Source organism: Crocodylus siamensis, chromosome 10, assembly GCF_052110815.1.
Source record: "Crocodylus siamensis isolate JL-2025a chromosome 10, ASM5211081v1, whole genome shotgun sequence".
In the NCBI taxonomy this organism is placed as follows: Eukaryota; Metazoa; Chordata; order Crocodylia; family Crocodylidae; genus Crocodylus; species Crocodylus siamensis.
This window is the reverse complement of record NC_143404.1, coordinates 71,541,342-71,555,820: the sequence shown is the minus strand read 5'-3', so window position 1 is coordinate 71,555,820 and position 14,479 is coordinate 71,541,342. Positions and strand designations below refer to the sequence as shown.

At 60.4% G+C, this 14,479-nt stretch overlaps 2 protein-coding genes across 3 annotated transcripts in view; one reads left to right on the top strand and one right to left on the bottom strand.

Moving 5' to 3' along the window:
- The window catches only part of LOC149856837 (signal-regulatory protein beta-1-like), a 33,045-nt gene extending 21,045 nt beyond the window's left edge, over nucleotides 1-12,000 (bottom strand). Inside the window, 1 exon segment of the mRNA XM_090064267.1 lies at nucleotides 10,320-12,000. Coding sequence (XP_089920393.1) covers nucleotides 10,320-10,425 — 106 coding nt within the window. The 5' untranslated portion in view covers nucleotides 10,426-12,000.
- The window catches only part of LOC149856836 (tyrosine-protein phosphatase non-receptor type substrate 1-like), a 41,287-nt gene that overhangs the window by 3,967 nt on the left and 22,841 nt on the right, over nucleotides 1-14,479 (top strand). The window lies entirely within an intron of this gene.

The following is a 14,479-nucleotide window of genomic DNA, read 5'->3' as shown; positions in this document are numbered from 1 at the left end:
TTGCGGAGATGCTCTCGCCCCGACTCCCAGGCCTGCAACCCCGGGCGGGTCCGAAGCAGGCTGCCTTGCTCTGCTCCTTGGTGTAACGTCGCAGGAGCCACGCAGGTGAGGGTGCAGAGAGCTGTGCCCGGATGCACAGCAGCTCACTGGGGGCTACGGCTGTCAGGCTCGGTCCAGAGCAGCCCTGAGGCTGCTCTAAACTCTGCCAGGTCCCCGCTGCCTCCTGGACCAGGTGGCGAGAGCAGCAAGGTGGCAGGAAGCTCCCCGGGGCCTTCCTGACAGCCGCGTCCGACAGCGTGGCAGAAGTGTCCGTTCCCCTCCCTCACATTTCTTATTCACCAAGCACGGTGGGTCCTGAGCCTTCCTGGATCCATGATTCCCCACCACCGGCCAGGACCGGACGTTACAGTGGCACCTGCGAGCCTCCAGCGTAGGGGCACAGGGACCCTTGGATGCTTGCAGACGGGCTGTGCGTGCACAGGCCTGGGGGCTGGGGACTTTTTTCCCTTCCTTTGCAATGCAAGTGCAAGGAGAGGCAATCCGGTAGCAGCTTCTGCTGCTGCAGGTGCTTGGCCGCTGCGGCGGGAGGTAGTCAGCCGCGGCCACCTGAACCAGGGTAGATTTGCCCTGTGTCACCTAGCTGAGATACATATAGCATAAGCCGTCACAGGCCCACGCTCGCTGCATCAGCTTCCCTCCACACGGCCGTTCTCAAGCCCCCACCCACCGGCTCCCCCTTGCACTCGGCAATGCAGAAGCGAAGCTGCGCTGCGGGTGCCTCTGCTCACTCTCCAGACCTCGGGCTCGAGCCTAGTCCCCCTGAACACTGCCCGGGGAATAGGAGCCTGGCTCCAAGCACACGCTGCCCTCGCCCACCACCGGTCCATGACCGTGACGGCAGGGCTGGCAGCAGAAAGGAGTAGAGGAGGACCCAAGGCATTATTTGATAGTAATCCTGCGAGGGGTCTTGCAGCGCCAAGGGCGGCTCGGCGTGCCTGGTGCTTGTGGGGGGGACATCGCCGGGCAGACCAGAGAGGGACCATCCAGCTCTGCAAACCGCAGTGCAGGGGCCACACGGAGCAAGCGGGGCCCGGGGCAGGTCACGCCTCAATTCGGGACAGTCCCTTGCTGCCCCACCAATGCTTTGGACCTCTGCTGCGATGGGGTGGGAAGGGGAGAGAGCTCAGCTCCTGCCCTCTCTGCTGGGACTGAGGGGAGCGGATGCTTCCCCTGGGAACGGGCTGCAGGCCACCCTCGTGCTCCCGCCGGCCGGACCCAGCTGCCCACGGCGACACATGGCCCGGAGAGAATTGGCAAGAAATGCTCTGCCTTGCAGAGGAGGCACTAAAATACTCTGCCAGCCCAGCGCCGCAGGTCACCTCTCCCAGCTCCCGTCGTGCCCAGCCCGGCGCAGACGGACACCTGCCCTGGCCCTCCGCAGGCCTCGAGGGGGAGACTGCACGGCGTCTCCCGGCGGCTGCTTCTGTTCTCCTGCACCCAGGATGGTTTTCCTGAGGTTTAACCCAAGTCTGCTTGGCTCGCGCCCCATTCCTCTCCCTCTTCTTCATGGTATTTAAAAGCTCCTGACCTGTCCCGGGGTCCTGCAAAGACACCCCCCTCAAACACAGGCAGATCTACCCAGGGGGCTGGGGCTCAGGTTGGCGTTCCCCTGCTCTCCCCGGGAGCCGGAGATGTGTGTCACCAGCTGCACGGGCCCAGCGGGTGGAAATGCAGCTGCGTCTGAGATGCCATCCGTCTCCCTCCCCGGGGGACCTGCTTTCTCCTGTAATCTCAGGGGAGGCAGCAGAGACCAAAAGGACAAAGCAGCCACGAATCTCCGCCACGACTTGTTAAAACGGCGCTTTCGTGACAGGGCCGGGTGGAGGGGAGGGGAAGGGAAGCGCTGACACGCTGGATGTTATTGATCTCTCCCACGTCCAATTTATTAAACCTCGCTTCCTGCTTTAATGGGTTATTGTAGGTATTTTTGAGATGGCAGATAATCAGGTCTGGGATCTGGGGTTGTCATAGGAACTCTTGCATGCCACTAATATCTCCTTCCCCCCAACCTCGGCCACCCCCCGAGGATTCGGGTCTCCTTCGCACAAGAGGTGTTTTTCCAGCCCGGCCCCCTCCTCCCCAGCCAGGACGAGCATGTGTCAGCCCGAGCAGGGACCAGCTCCGTGTCGTCGCCGGGATGCATGTGGATAAAACCTCGGCCTAAATGCCTCTCATCAAACATGAAAAGGAGCCGACAAAACCTCTCCTAAAGCCAGCCAGAGCCCTGCTCAGATCAATGGGGCTGCCTGTCTCTGCATGTGTTGCAAGGTGAATATTAATGACGATTCAGGACGGTTGCTACTGGAGCAGGGCAGATCGAATGGGCGCGCATTCGTGGGGCCGTGCCGTGCCGTGCCCTCCCGCCGGCTTCCTGCTCCCTGGGGGCATCTCGCCCTGGCGGACAGGTGAGGACTCCCGCGGGGCGCTGCCGGAGCCTGCCGCATCCCAGCATGTCGCCTTGCTCAGCTGGGCCGGCCAAAGCGCGCAGCCAAGCTCCTTCCTGCAGCGGTGCGTGCCCTGAGGAGGGAAGGAGGACCGAAGGCAGCGCGGTGCCAGGTTTCTAGGACACACAGATCATTGGGAAGCAGGAAGAGGACAGGACGCCAAAAAGGACGAGCTCCCTGCACTCTCTGCTGCACGCTCGGTCTGTCGCACAGGCTCTGGGCCCCCGTCGGAGACACCTGACAGCCCCATGGCGAGCCTCAAACCCTGCCTGACTGTTCGCCAGAACCCGCTCGTCTCTCCCCGCAAGGATGGGGAGAGCCCCCCAGCTCCTTTCCCATCCTCTGCTGGGCCTGGTCCCCACCACTGTCAGAGGCACTGGGTGTTGGGTCCGATCCCTCCAGCAGCCACCTGCTGTCTGCCCTCCCAGCTCCTCTCCCTGCCCTACGTGGCTGGGGTTTCTGCAGGGGCTGTGCCAGCCCGTCGCTGGAAACCCCCCAGACCGCACGGAGCACCTGCCTGCTGCACTTCGAGAAGCCAGGCGAGACGGTCTGCCGAGGGCAAGCACCTGCCTGGACCCTGGGCCCCTTTCTCCTCCCTCCACAGCAGTGGGGAGCAGCAGTGGCTCCATCCCACCTGGATCTCCAGCCCCTCAACCGTGCTCTGCTTGGAGCTGAAAAGACAAAGCAGATGGCGTGAAGCCGCAAGAGCCCAAAGCCAGCCTAAAATTAGTGGAAGCCCCCCCGCTAGGTCCCAGCAGCACAGTCGCACGGCGCCAGGGCTCCTGGCAGGGGGTGATGGAGAGGAGCTGCATCCAAACCCACCTCCCTGCCCACGCTGCAGCTCTCGCCAGGAAAGCCACACGCTTGGGTGCTTTCCTGCATCAGGGCAGAGGCAACCTGGGTGTGGGGGGCACCAGGAGCTGGATCCAGCCCCCCACTTGTGCAATTCTTTTGCCACTCTTCCCTCTCCTTCCCACCGCTCACCGCCTCTATAAGCATCCCTATCGTTGCTCCTCCATTTATCCATCCCCATAAATACCTCCCTGGCCCTGCATCGCAGGATTTGCTGAGGTGCCTACGAGCGCGTTATCTAAGCCCTTGCCAAGATAGAGAAGGAGATGGATGTCATCCAGAGAAAAGATAAGGCTGCGTCTGAAACAGCAGAGCATCCTTGCAGAGCATGCCTGGAGCAGAAAGGCGCCCGGTCTCATTCCCTTCGGGTCACCGACCGGCTCCTGTCAGCCAAGACACAGATCTCCGCTTGGACGGGGGGAGAAGGGATGGATCTACAGGCCTGGAGCGAGGAAGGGCATCCCGCTGCTCCTGCACCCTCCGACGGATCTGCCTGGGGGGTCCCCCATTGTCTGCATGCTTTTCGCTGTACGAAGCAGGGATTTGGGGTGGTGTGACAAAGGAAATGACCCCCACGCACACGAGAAATGGAGCTGAGGGTTGGTCTAATAAAAGATACCAGATTCACCCCCAAAATCCTGTCTGCTCTGCACAGTGCCCTGCATCAATGCAGCCCTTGGCTCTCCTACCCTGGCACGGAGCAACCAAGGACACATCAGCACCGTTATTTAGGGCTGACCTCAAGACCACCTTCAGCAGAGGCCACGTGACCCTCTCCCCTCCCTCCACATCATGCTCAAGCCCACCCCCTTTGTTCGGCTTTCATGCAAAGCCGAGCCCTTCTAGGACTCCCTCTCGACTCTCCTTGCAGACAAGTGGGGCAGGAAGAGGGGTGCAGAAGGCTGGGAGCCCGGAGCAGGCAGTTGCGGGCTGGCTGCCAGCAGGCACCCTGAGCTGGGAAAGCTCTGAATGCACTGAGCAAGGAGGAGCACCCTCGTGCCTGGAAAATCAGCTGAGCTCCCGGGGTTTGCATGGCCAGGGTTTCATAGTTTCATAGTTTCTAGGGTCGGAAGGGACCTGAGCAGATCATCAAGTCCGACCCCCTGCCATGGCAGGAAAGAGTACTGGGGTCAAACGACCCCGGCAAGGTGTACAGGGAGCTCGTATGGTCACGCCTGGGGAGTGGGAGAGGCAGCTTAAGTGACATGCCCAAGACCACACAGCAAGTCTGTGGCAGAACAGGGACCCAATCAAGACCCCAGACTGGGGCTCTAAGCACTGGACCAGCTTTCCTTCCTGAGCAGCATTTCCACATCCAAGCAAGCCATCGGAGGTGGTTCAGGCACCTACATTGAACACCTTGAAGAGCAAATTGGATGCTTGTCTTGCTGGGATCCTGTGACCCCAGCTGACTTCCTGCCCTTTGGGCAGGGGGCTGGACTCGATGATCTCCCGAGGTCCCTTCCAGCACGAATTTCTATGAAATCTGTGAAGCCATGGCAGGGTAGGAGGGGTGGAGGTGTTGAACCCAAACTCCCAGGCAGTTTGGAGACAACAATCCCTGCCTTTATTCCACCCCCAGCCCCGGATGGCCGGCCTCGCATTTGTAGGCTGCTGAGAGCAGACCAAAATGCTGCCCAGGACACATCTCACTGCATGTCCACCGGAGCAGGCGCAGGTTCCTAAATCACTTGTGCACCCGCCTCCGGAATCCCCCCCGGGTTGGCCCACCCGCGGATGCAGCTGGCATCGTGCGAGATGCAGCCAACACAGGAGGCAGGAGGGGGGACACCCGCTGCGCTCCCTCCTGGGGACTCGACCGGCGCGAAGGGGAGCCGCTGTGGCGCTCCTGTGCCCGGGGAACGGGCAGCGATACAAGCGGTTCACGCCATGCAGATGGAGCCTCCTTAAAACTTTCCTCCGCTTGGCTGCACGCCTCAGGAAGTTGGCAGCTACAGCCAGGCAGTCACAGCTACCCTCTGATGAGAAGTGCAAGGGAACGGGGAAAATATTTAGAGAACCGGGAAAAGGAAAAAACAAAAACTGATGGAGAGGCCTGGCGGAGCATTGAAAGCCGTTTCTGAGCACAGACGGGGGAAGCCACGGGGCTTTTGTCTGCGCTGGGCGCCAGCCCCGCTCAAATGAAATGCCGCCTGGACGCCCTGCGGATGCCAGGTGGGAGGGGAGGCTCCCAAGCAGCCCGCAGGAAGAAGTGAACTGGGAACTGGCAAAGACGGGACAAGGAGCCTGGCGCTTCTAGGCCGTCACGTTGATCACCCGGCGACCCAACGTGCCCGCGAGCGGAGAGCCCCGCGGGTGACCAGGCCGCGGGGCGAGGTCAGGGAGACGCCAGCGGGGGCCGTGGATGCTGGCACTGCCGTGGCGGCAAACAGAAGCCCGAGCTCCCGAGCCGTGGCAGCCCCGGTGGCAGGGGAGACGGGAGCAGGGGGCGAGGGATAAACAACTTGCTCTTTCAAATAATTGCTTCTGACAGATCCATTTCTTCCACCAGGTTCAAGCTTAATTTTATAATGGTATCGGTAGCTATAGCAACGTGTAAAAATAACGTATCCCGCAGCAAAGCAAATTCGCTGTAAACATTTTTTTTCCTTTCTTTCTCTTTGCTCGCGGAGATGAGCAAAGCGAGAGCCGTGGCAGGCAGGCCCGGCGCAGACACAGCCCCATGGAGCGCGCCGCTTGCCGTCTCCCTGCGCCGGGCCTGGCGTCGGTGCTCTGTGCGCTTGCAGAAATCCCATTGTTCCCTCACCTTTTGTGCCGCTTTGTGTCCCCTGCCCTCGCTGCCGACCTTCAGCTGAGCTGCCGGCCGCGATAAGAGGCTGTTCAGGTGTGCGAGGGCCTCACTAACGCCCACACTAGGAACCCGGTTTGCCTCCCTCCAGAGACCGGGTGCCAGGCGCGTGCGGGGGCAGAGGCACTGGGCTTGCGCAGCAGGCGGAGAGTTCAGGACCCTCCAGGCAGGCACAGCAGAGACCGTGCACAACAGGCGCCGTGCACGGAGGAAATCCGCACCCGCGCCGGGGAAATCCCCGGCAAGGAGCGCATGCCGCATCCCGCTCACCGGAGCTCAGCTCAGGGCAAAGATGAGCCACGGGCCCGGGGATGACGGCGTCCCTGTGACAGCCAAGCAAGAAAGCACCTAACAGGAGCAACCTCTGCCCTTCCTGCCAGCTCAAAGGGGAAATCCTCTGCTTAGGCATAAGGAAACATTTCCTCCTAATGGGAATAACACTGTGTACACGCAGGGCAAGCGGGGAAAGGGCCTTGCCTAAACAAGCCGGTCACATAAATAAGCTGCTAGCTCATTAGCAACAGGAAGCAGTTGGGAACGACCACGTCCCATCACAGAAACCATAGCGAAGGGCTGGAAGGGCTCTCCAGAGGTCATCTCGTCCAACCCCTATCCCAGTCCAATATCTCGTTTCTGCTGACGGCGGACCCACCTGCTTCAGAATAAGATGGAGAAGCCGCGCCCGGGGCAGGGACCGCGTGCCTGTCCCCCGCGTGCACAGCCGGGGTCGCTTGGCCCCGACAAGGGTGACGCGGGGGAAAGCGACACCGTCACCTGCTCCGGAGGGAAAGTGCTTTGCAACCTGCAGAGCCCGTGGCTGGCTTCTGTGGCTTTCCAGCCCGTCTGCATTTTGATTCTGCCAGCTATAATCACGGATACATCTATTATTAACGCACAGTTCCTCCTTTTTGATTCCCATGAGACTCCTCACTTCCACGTCCTCTCTTGCGGCAGTGCGTTATGCAGACTTCGCACTGCACTTAGCAAACACTTCCCATCGCTCCCTGAAGACAGCGCAGCGCCCGGGTCCCGGCAGGCAGGCGGGAGCCGGCTCAGACGCACCTCTCTCTGGGGGGCTTCGCACAGGGACAGACCTGCCCAGAGCAAGGGCATGAGTTTGGGGAACTCCCCAGCTTTGATCTCCCCTGCAGTGAGGCGGGGAAGACTTAGGGAAGGACGAGGAAGAGAAGGATGGCCTTCACTGTGCAAGCCTGGTTGACACCAGTGGACTCTGGGCCCTCAGGCCATTTGTTCTCGATGCCCCGGTTTGGGCGCGGTCTCCCCCACCTTGCAAACCACAATCCCAGCTGCATCCACACAAAACCATCTCCCGCTCCCCAGAGCCAACGTCGCTCCCCCATGCCCCGCCACTGGGAAGGCTTCGGTGTTTGGGCTGGAATTCATGCGATGACTAATGGTGTTAACTGCTTGTGCTTTGTGATGGTGACTCACGTTGCACTGGCGATGATTTCATTTGTTAATCCTCCGGGCAACGATGCTGCTAATTGGCCGGCTCCCGGCTCTGCCCAGGGCTAGGAGCCGTGCCTGAGAAGCTGGGGCGTAATGATCGCGGCCGCGCTTTACTGGCGAGACAGCCAGTTGACTTCCTCTCCCTCCCGCGCACGCGGATTTCGCCACTGGCTTCCCTGCCGTCTCTTTGGAGGACGCGGCCACGTTAATTTTGTTGCTAATCAGATTTGCATCCACACGGGGCATTTTAAACAAAGGTCCCTCAGACCCTGGGGAAGGACAAGGGTAGCAATTACAGCAGTTTAGATCCCCCACCTTCGAGATAAACTCTTTCAGCTCAGCGTGTTTCAATGCACTTGATCCACCCAGCGAAGCTTCCCGGGTCCTCTCCCGCAACACCGACCTCCGCGATGTAGAAACAGGAGGATGCTCCAGACCCCGCCACGGGGGGAAGGGGGCTTGTACGAGCCAGGCCCGGGCACTGCGTTTCCTTAAATAAGTCCTTGTGTTCATTTTTGAGGCCTGGAAACGCTCTCCAAGGTGTCCGGCCAATTAGTGGAGCCCAAGCAGCGGACAAAGAGCTTTTCATCCGCGCCCGGGAGGCCGGGCCCAGCTCGCAGTCGGGATTGGCGCGGGCGCGGGCGAGCCTCCTCTCCCGGACGCGGAGGGGGCTTGCCGAGAGCCGGCTGCGATCCCCAGGCCGCGTCCCTGCATCTTCCCCCGCCTGGGCAGGGCAGGGCAGGGCAGGGTCTCCTCTTCCAGGCAGGTGGCTCTGGGCGCTGGAGAGGTTTGCAGCGACATGGTCAGGACTGAGCCAACAACCAGCCCTGCAGCCGGAGCCTGACTGAAGAGGTTGCTGCTGGTTCAAGAGGCCGATACAAAACAGGCCTGGCAAGGAGAAGGACCCCCCTCCGCGCCAGAGCTCCCGCAGCGCCTTCGCCTGCGTCCAAGCCCCAGATGCCCCCGCGCCTCTGAGCATTACCCGAGGGGGCAGGGGCGCCGTGTCTCAGAGAGGTGAATGGGGACAGTCGCAGACGTGCGTGTCGGCGGTGGCCCTGGGAAGCTGCTGACCCAGGGCCTGGAGGAGCGGGGGAAACAGCACCGAGCTGGAAGCAATCGCAGCGATCTTGCTGCGCTCTCGGACAGGGCGAGAGCTCTCCAGGGCGCCCCCAGCAAGACCCCCCAGCAGCCGCGGGTGTGAAAAGCGACTTCCCAGGAACGCAACAGCAGCTGCCAGCGACCCAGAACAAACCGCTCCAGCTGTGACCCTTGCCCCCCCGGCACCACATCTGCAGCTCTGTGCGCGCACACTGCTTCACCGCGAGCACGGGGCTGCTCCGGGCATCGTGCCAGCCCGCGCATCAGCAGGGGTCAGGACAAGAGGACCGAGGTCTTTTGGGGGTCCAGCAAGACACAGAGCAGCTGGGACCAGATCCCCAACCAGGGCAGCTCCACGGGCGCAAGGGTTTAGCCTGCCCCGTGTCCAGCTCACGTTAAAGAGATGCCAAGCTGGACAAGCCTGCACTTCAAAGTCCCACCGCCCTCAGCAGAAAGCCCCAGCTAGCAGGAAGCAATGGGCAGAGATAGCCTCGCATGATAAATGCCTCGGCGACAGCATCTGCAGCTTCTGCAAGACCTTATCAGTCCACCCAGCCAGCAACGAGCTCCAGACAGCCGGGCCCGGAAATCAGAGGAACGTTATCAGCTGTCCTAATGCTGGATGCTCGCTTCCGATAACGCTTGGCAATCACCAAAGAACAGAGAGAGGGTAAAGAAAAGAAAAGGCCAGGTGATAACTCATCGCACACTGAGCGCCTCGGCCTGCCCCAGCCCCCGGGGCTCCAGAAGGGGCTTCGCTGAAGGCTCCCGCCGCGCCTTGCTCCGAAGACCTCCAGGCACTAAGACGCAGAGTCCGCTCCCTGCCACGTGGGGAGCCGGGGAGAGGCGCAGGGCTGCCACGCCGCGTGCAGGTGGCAGGGGCAGAGCGGAGATCGGACCCCGCGGCTCCCAGCCCCTTGGCGGAGAATCGGACCCCCGAGCCTCCTTCCTTCCCCGATGGGTGCTGGGGGTGATCCCGAGCGAAACACCAGCTTTATCCCCCTTCCCCGTCTGCATGTGGCTCAGGTCGTCAGGCCTGGCAGGAGAGAGCTTGCAGCACCCCCAGCACCCGTGCCTCCACGGCTCATGGGAGGCGGCGTGGTTTTGGGGGTGAGATCACACGGTCAGAAGGGACCAGCGCCATCCTCAAACCCACCCTTCATGACCCCCAGAGCAGATGGCACAGGGAAGCCTTTGACCTTCCCCGGTGTGGTGCGCTGGAGCCGCGGCCCTGCAACCCTCAGCTGCCCCTTCCAGCAGGGCATCACCCGCCAGTCACCCCGCTCGCCTAGGGCTGGGCCTGGCGTCTGCAGCCAAAACCCCCTCGGAGCGTGCCTGGCTCTGCCGGTGTGGCGTCCCTCTGTGCTCAACCGGTTGTGAGCCAGGGACCCCTGACATGCAGCTTGGGCACGCACGGGTGGCAGCCCCCTCGCCTCCTGGCACGGACACTGCAGGGATGGCACCCGATTTAAGGGCTTTGGGGTGCTCAGAGGAGCTCTGTAAAAACACCCCCGCCCTCTTTCTCCCCCCCGCCACCTCTTCCTCCTCTCCTACTTAATTCCTGCATAACTGCAAAGCGTTCTCACCTTCACACCAGCAGACACAACACAAATCAGAGACAGCCTCCGCTGCAGCAGCTGGAAAGGGCAAAATAAATTTGTCTGGCGTCAGCGCACCAGCAGATCCCTTCATTAACACCTGGGACGTCAATCCTGGAGACGGGTTGAGGCAGGGGTGTCTGGGGGCCCGGGAGGAAGGGGTTAGCTCCACGGGCCCCTCCGCCACCCAGAGGGAGAGCGAGGCCGTCCGTGGGGGGATGCTCCCTGGAGCAGGAAGCCTGAAGCTCTCCGCTCCTGGTGGGAGATGCTTTCAAATGCCAGAGATTAGGGCCTCTGGACCGGAAGCTGCAGCCAGGCCTCTCGTAACGCGCACAAGCGCTCCTCCAGCCTCTCCAAAGCCACGGACAGAGCTCAGGCTCCTGATATTAAACCCAAGGTATCGGCTGGGATGATGCAGTTGGGGCTGGTCCTGCTTGGAGCAGGGGGCCGGACTAGGTGGGACCTCCTAACCTGATTTCCTGTGACTTTATGAACCTCAACCTCTCCCGCGTGTGCAACGCAGCGTAGCTCAACAACCCTAGGACACTCGCCCCTGTGGGAGCCGGGCGCTCCCGGAGCCGACCCCGCGTCCCCGGTGCACCGTGACGTCCCGCTAAGCGGCTGCAGCGTGTCCCACAGCTCGCACAGCAATAACTGCCCTCCGGCTCCGTCTGCATGCTCTCTGCCTCTCCTTCCTCCCCAGGGCAGCCCCAGCAGCCAGGCACGATGCCCTGAACACGGCCGAGACATCAGGAACCACCACGGTCTGTCCGCGGGCAGCGGGACTCGGAAGGATCAAAGGACTACGCTACTTGTCTCTGCTTGTTCACACAGCACATCACTGCTGGGGCTTGCTAGCCACGGCCAAAAACGCTACCTCAGCCGGGCGTGCATGAGTTTTCCAGGCCCTTTTCGGCCCCTGGTTCTCCGGCGCTGCCCGTCCCAGAGCCTCTGGGCCCAACTGTCCCCGGGTGCGGGCGGACGACGCGTTCTTCCTTCTGGCTCCAGGCAATGGGAAGGGAAGCTGGAAGCCCCCTTCGGCAATCAGGAGGGTCTAGAAGATACAGCCGAGGCGGCCTCTGCAGAGAAGATGCAGAGGGGTGTCAGGTCACCGCCTTCCCTCCCCAGCATCCGGGAGCCACGAGCCAGTGGCTCCCACTCGAGGAAGGAAACCAGCAGCATTTTACTGCGGGATCCACGCGGCATTTCACACTCGGCTACAAGTCCTCGGGCCCCAGTGCTCCCAGTGTCTCCAAACCACCCCGCAACCTGCATCCTCGGACCGCGGGGCCGGAGTCAGGCCTCCTGCAGCAGGGCTCAGGGGCGAGGCGACTGCGTCCAGGCTGTTCCCATCCTGGCCCCTCCGGGTCACAGGAGGCCAGGCCTGCAGGCTCTCCTGCAGGATACAGCCACCTTCCTGCTGTGGCACAGGCTAGCAGGAATTCCCCAATAGGAAACTCTTCTGAACATGTTAAGGAAGCCCGGCTAAGTTGCTGTTTCCACCGCTCCGGGGGGCGGGAGACAGCGAAAGTGAAGGCTCAAAGCACCAGGCTAATCGGGACTCGGCCTCGCCCGAGCGGAGACAAAGCACTGGCTAAATCCAAGGGAGATCTCCCGGGCACAGACCCCATCTGCGTGTGCTTGTACGGCAGCGTAGCCTGCCAGGGCCCAAAGCCTCCAGACGCTGCCATGCTAACAATAATAAATTGTGTCTGAGTAACTGGAGGCACGTTCATATGCCAGCCTCTGCTGGAGAAAAGGCCAGGGAAATAAGAAACCTTGCACCCCCCGCTAACGAGCGCAGGATTAGTGTTATACGGAGCGGTGCGGAGGACAGAGCGGCAGTCCCCCTCCTCCTCCTCTCTGCGCGACCCCAAGCAATCAGACCGAAATTGTTCTCCAGAAGTCACTGACCAAGGACATAAGATCACCTGCTCTTGGCAGAGCTCTCGAGTGCCACTAGATTTAAGTCGAGTGCGATTTGAAACACTGCTCCCCAATTAACCCACAATAACAACCGGTGGCTGTGAACGGCAAGCTGGAAAGCAAGATCCCCGTTGGACTAGATGATCTCTTGAGGTCCCTTCCCGCGTTACTTCTCTATTTGTGTGCCCCAGTTTTGCCACTGGGCAATGGCCTCATTCGTTTGGATGCTCCCTGTCGAAGACGTTCACTTTTTCCTCTCGCTTGGGGCTAGAGCTCAGGTTTCAGCCTCCCAGGACCCCCAGCATCTCCAGCAGAGGCAGCTCACAGAGGACTGGGGATGCCTACAGTAATGGGAAAAATGGAGGGTAAACAGCCTTGGCTGAAGGCATAACAGCTGGAATTGCTCTGAGGCCCTCCTCCAAAGGCACAGCCAAGAGCACGCACAAGTTGTTTGCCTTTGCAGCTCCTCTTTAAATATTGGGAGACTCGCGAGACACATAACAGCCGAGTCCCATCCGAACAGCCTCTGAAGGAACTCACGAGGAAAAAACCCCCATCATCAAACAGCCCTTCTGTTTTGCAAGCCGGTCACAAGATATGGATTTCCCTTCCCTTGTAACCGCTTTAGCTTCCTTATGCAAGAAGCACAGTTCCCCTCCTCTTTTTGAGGACTGAAAAGGGTCCCAAGGCTTGTCTCGCATCTCTTGCAACTGCACAGCTGGTCCCATGAAATAGATCTCCAAAGAGACACCTCTGCATGTTTCCTGGACCACCCCGGGCCCAGCAGAGCTCCAGCCCTCGCTGGCTTCCTTCGCCAGCAGCTGCGGCTAGGACCAGATCCAGCAGCTCTTGCATCACCTGCAGCTCGTTGGTGCTATATAAGGGTCTGTGCGAGCTGGATCTTGCTGGTGGCTGGAGCTCTCTTGCTGGGATAAATGGGAGACTGCCACCTTCAGTGAACACATAACACAGAGGCAAGTAGGGGATGAACGGCGGCTCTTTCAATGGTGATTGCTAGGGATCAAACCCAAATGCCTGTTCCCCTTCCCCCTGCCAGTCATATTCTTGCTCATCTCAGGCTTGGCAGCCTCCGTGCTTTGCTCCTTATAAACTGGCAGAAGGGCTCTTTCCCCCTCTACCCCCCCATCATCAAGTTAACATATTGTTTAGTACAAGCGAACATCGGATAAACTAATTTAAGCTCCTTCTGTACTGGATGTCTTGGATTCATTTGGCATGGTACCTAACGAGGCTGCAGCTACATTCGTCTCTCCGTAGGTGCTAAATACCAGTGGTGGAATAGCAAATACCTACTCTGGAAAGTGCTCGTGGAAAACCCCCGGCATGAGGAATGAACCCCAAGGCTCCTGCCTCTTCAACCCCCGGAGGTCTGGGAGTGCTCGGGTCAAGCCTGATGTCCGAGGCCCCAGGCTCCTGGTTGAGCTGGACAGGCCACCTCTGCACGGGGACTCCCCTGCCTGCTGATGAGACGGGCACATCTCTTATCTCATGGCAGTAAAATGCAACGGTAGCTTCATTTGCAGGACCTGGGGGGCTTGTGCCACATCTGGGAGTGAGAACGACTGCCGTGGGACAGAGCAGTTGTGGAGTCCCACTGGAAAATGAGCCCAGCTTGCGGCTCAGAGAACCGTGATGGTGGGAAGGAGAAAAAGGGCCTGGCGTATTAAGTACAGTTCCTCACCCCCAAAGGAGAGGACTTCTCTATGTATTTCCTCTTCCTGCCTGCCTTTGCAAGGGAGGGCTTGTAGTTCTGGGCACACCGGCTGACCTAGTCTGGGCCTCGCAGGACTTCAGCACAGCTCTGACGGCTGCAAAGCGCGCTAAAAGCAGTGGACATCTCTGCCATGACCTCTCTGCAGTTAGGCTCGCCTCTATGTGAGGATCCTTTTGAGACTTGAGGCACTCTCCCCAGTTCCTACATCTGCACCTCCAGTATTTTTTCCTCATTTGTGCCCTTTTCTACTAGTGATTTAGAGCCTTTGCTGCCTGCCAGGGATCCCGCGAAGCTCGGTGCAGCTCTGAGATGCAACAGGCCGAGCGGAGGGTGCACCGCTGTCCGTCGCGGCGGTTAGGTCTGCGGCTGCCATCCATCCGGCAGCATCCTCCAGGATGCGTCACTGCTCGCTCCGCATTGTTCTGTCTCATTGCAATGGTAAAATATTGATTTCTAAAGGAGAAAGGCTGAGCAGGGAATGAAAGGG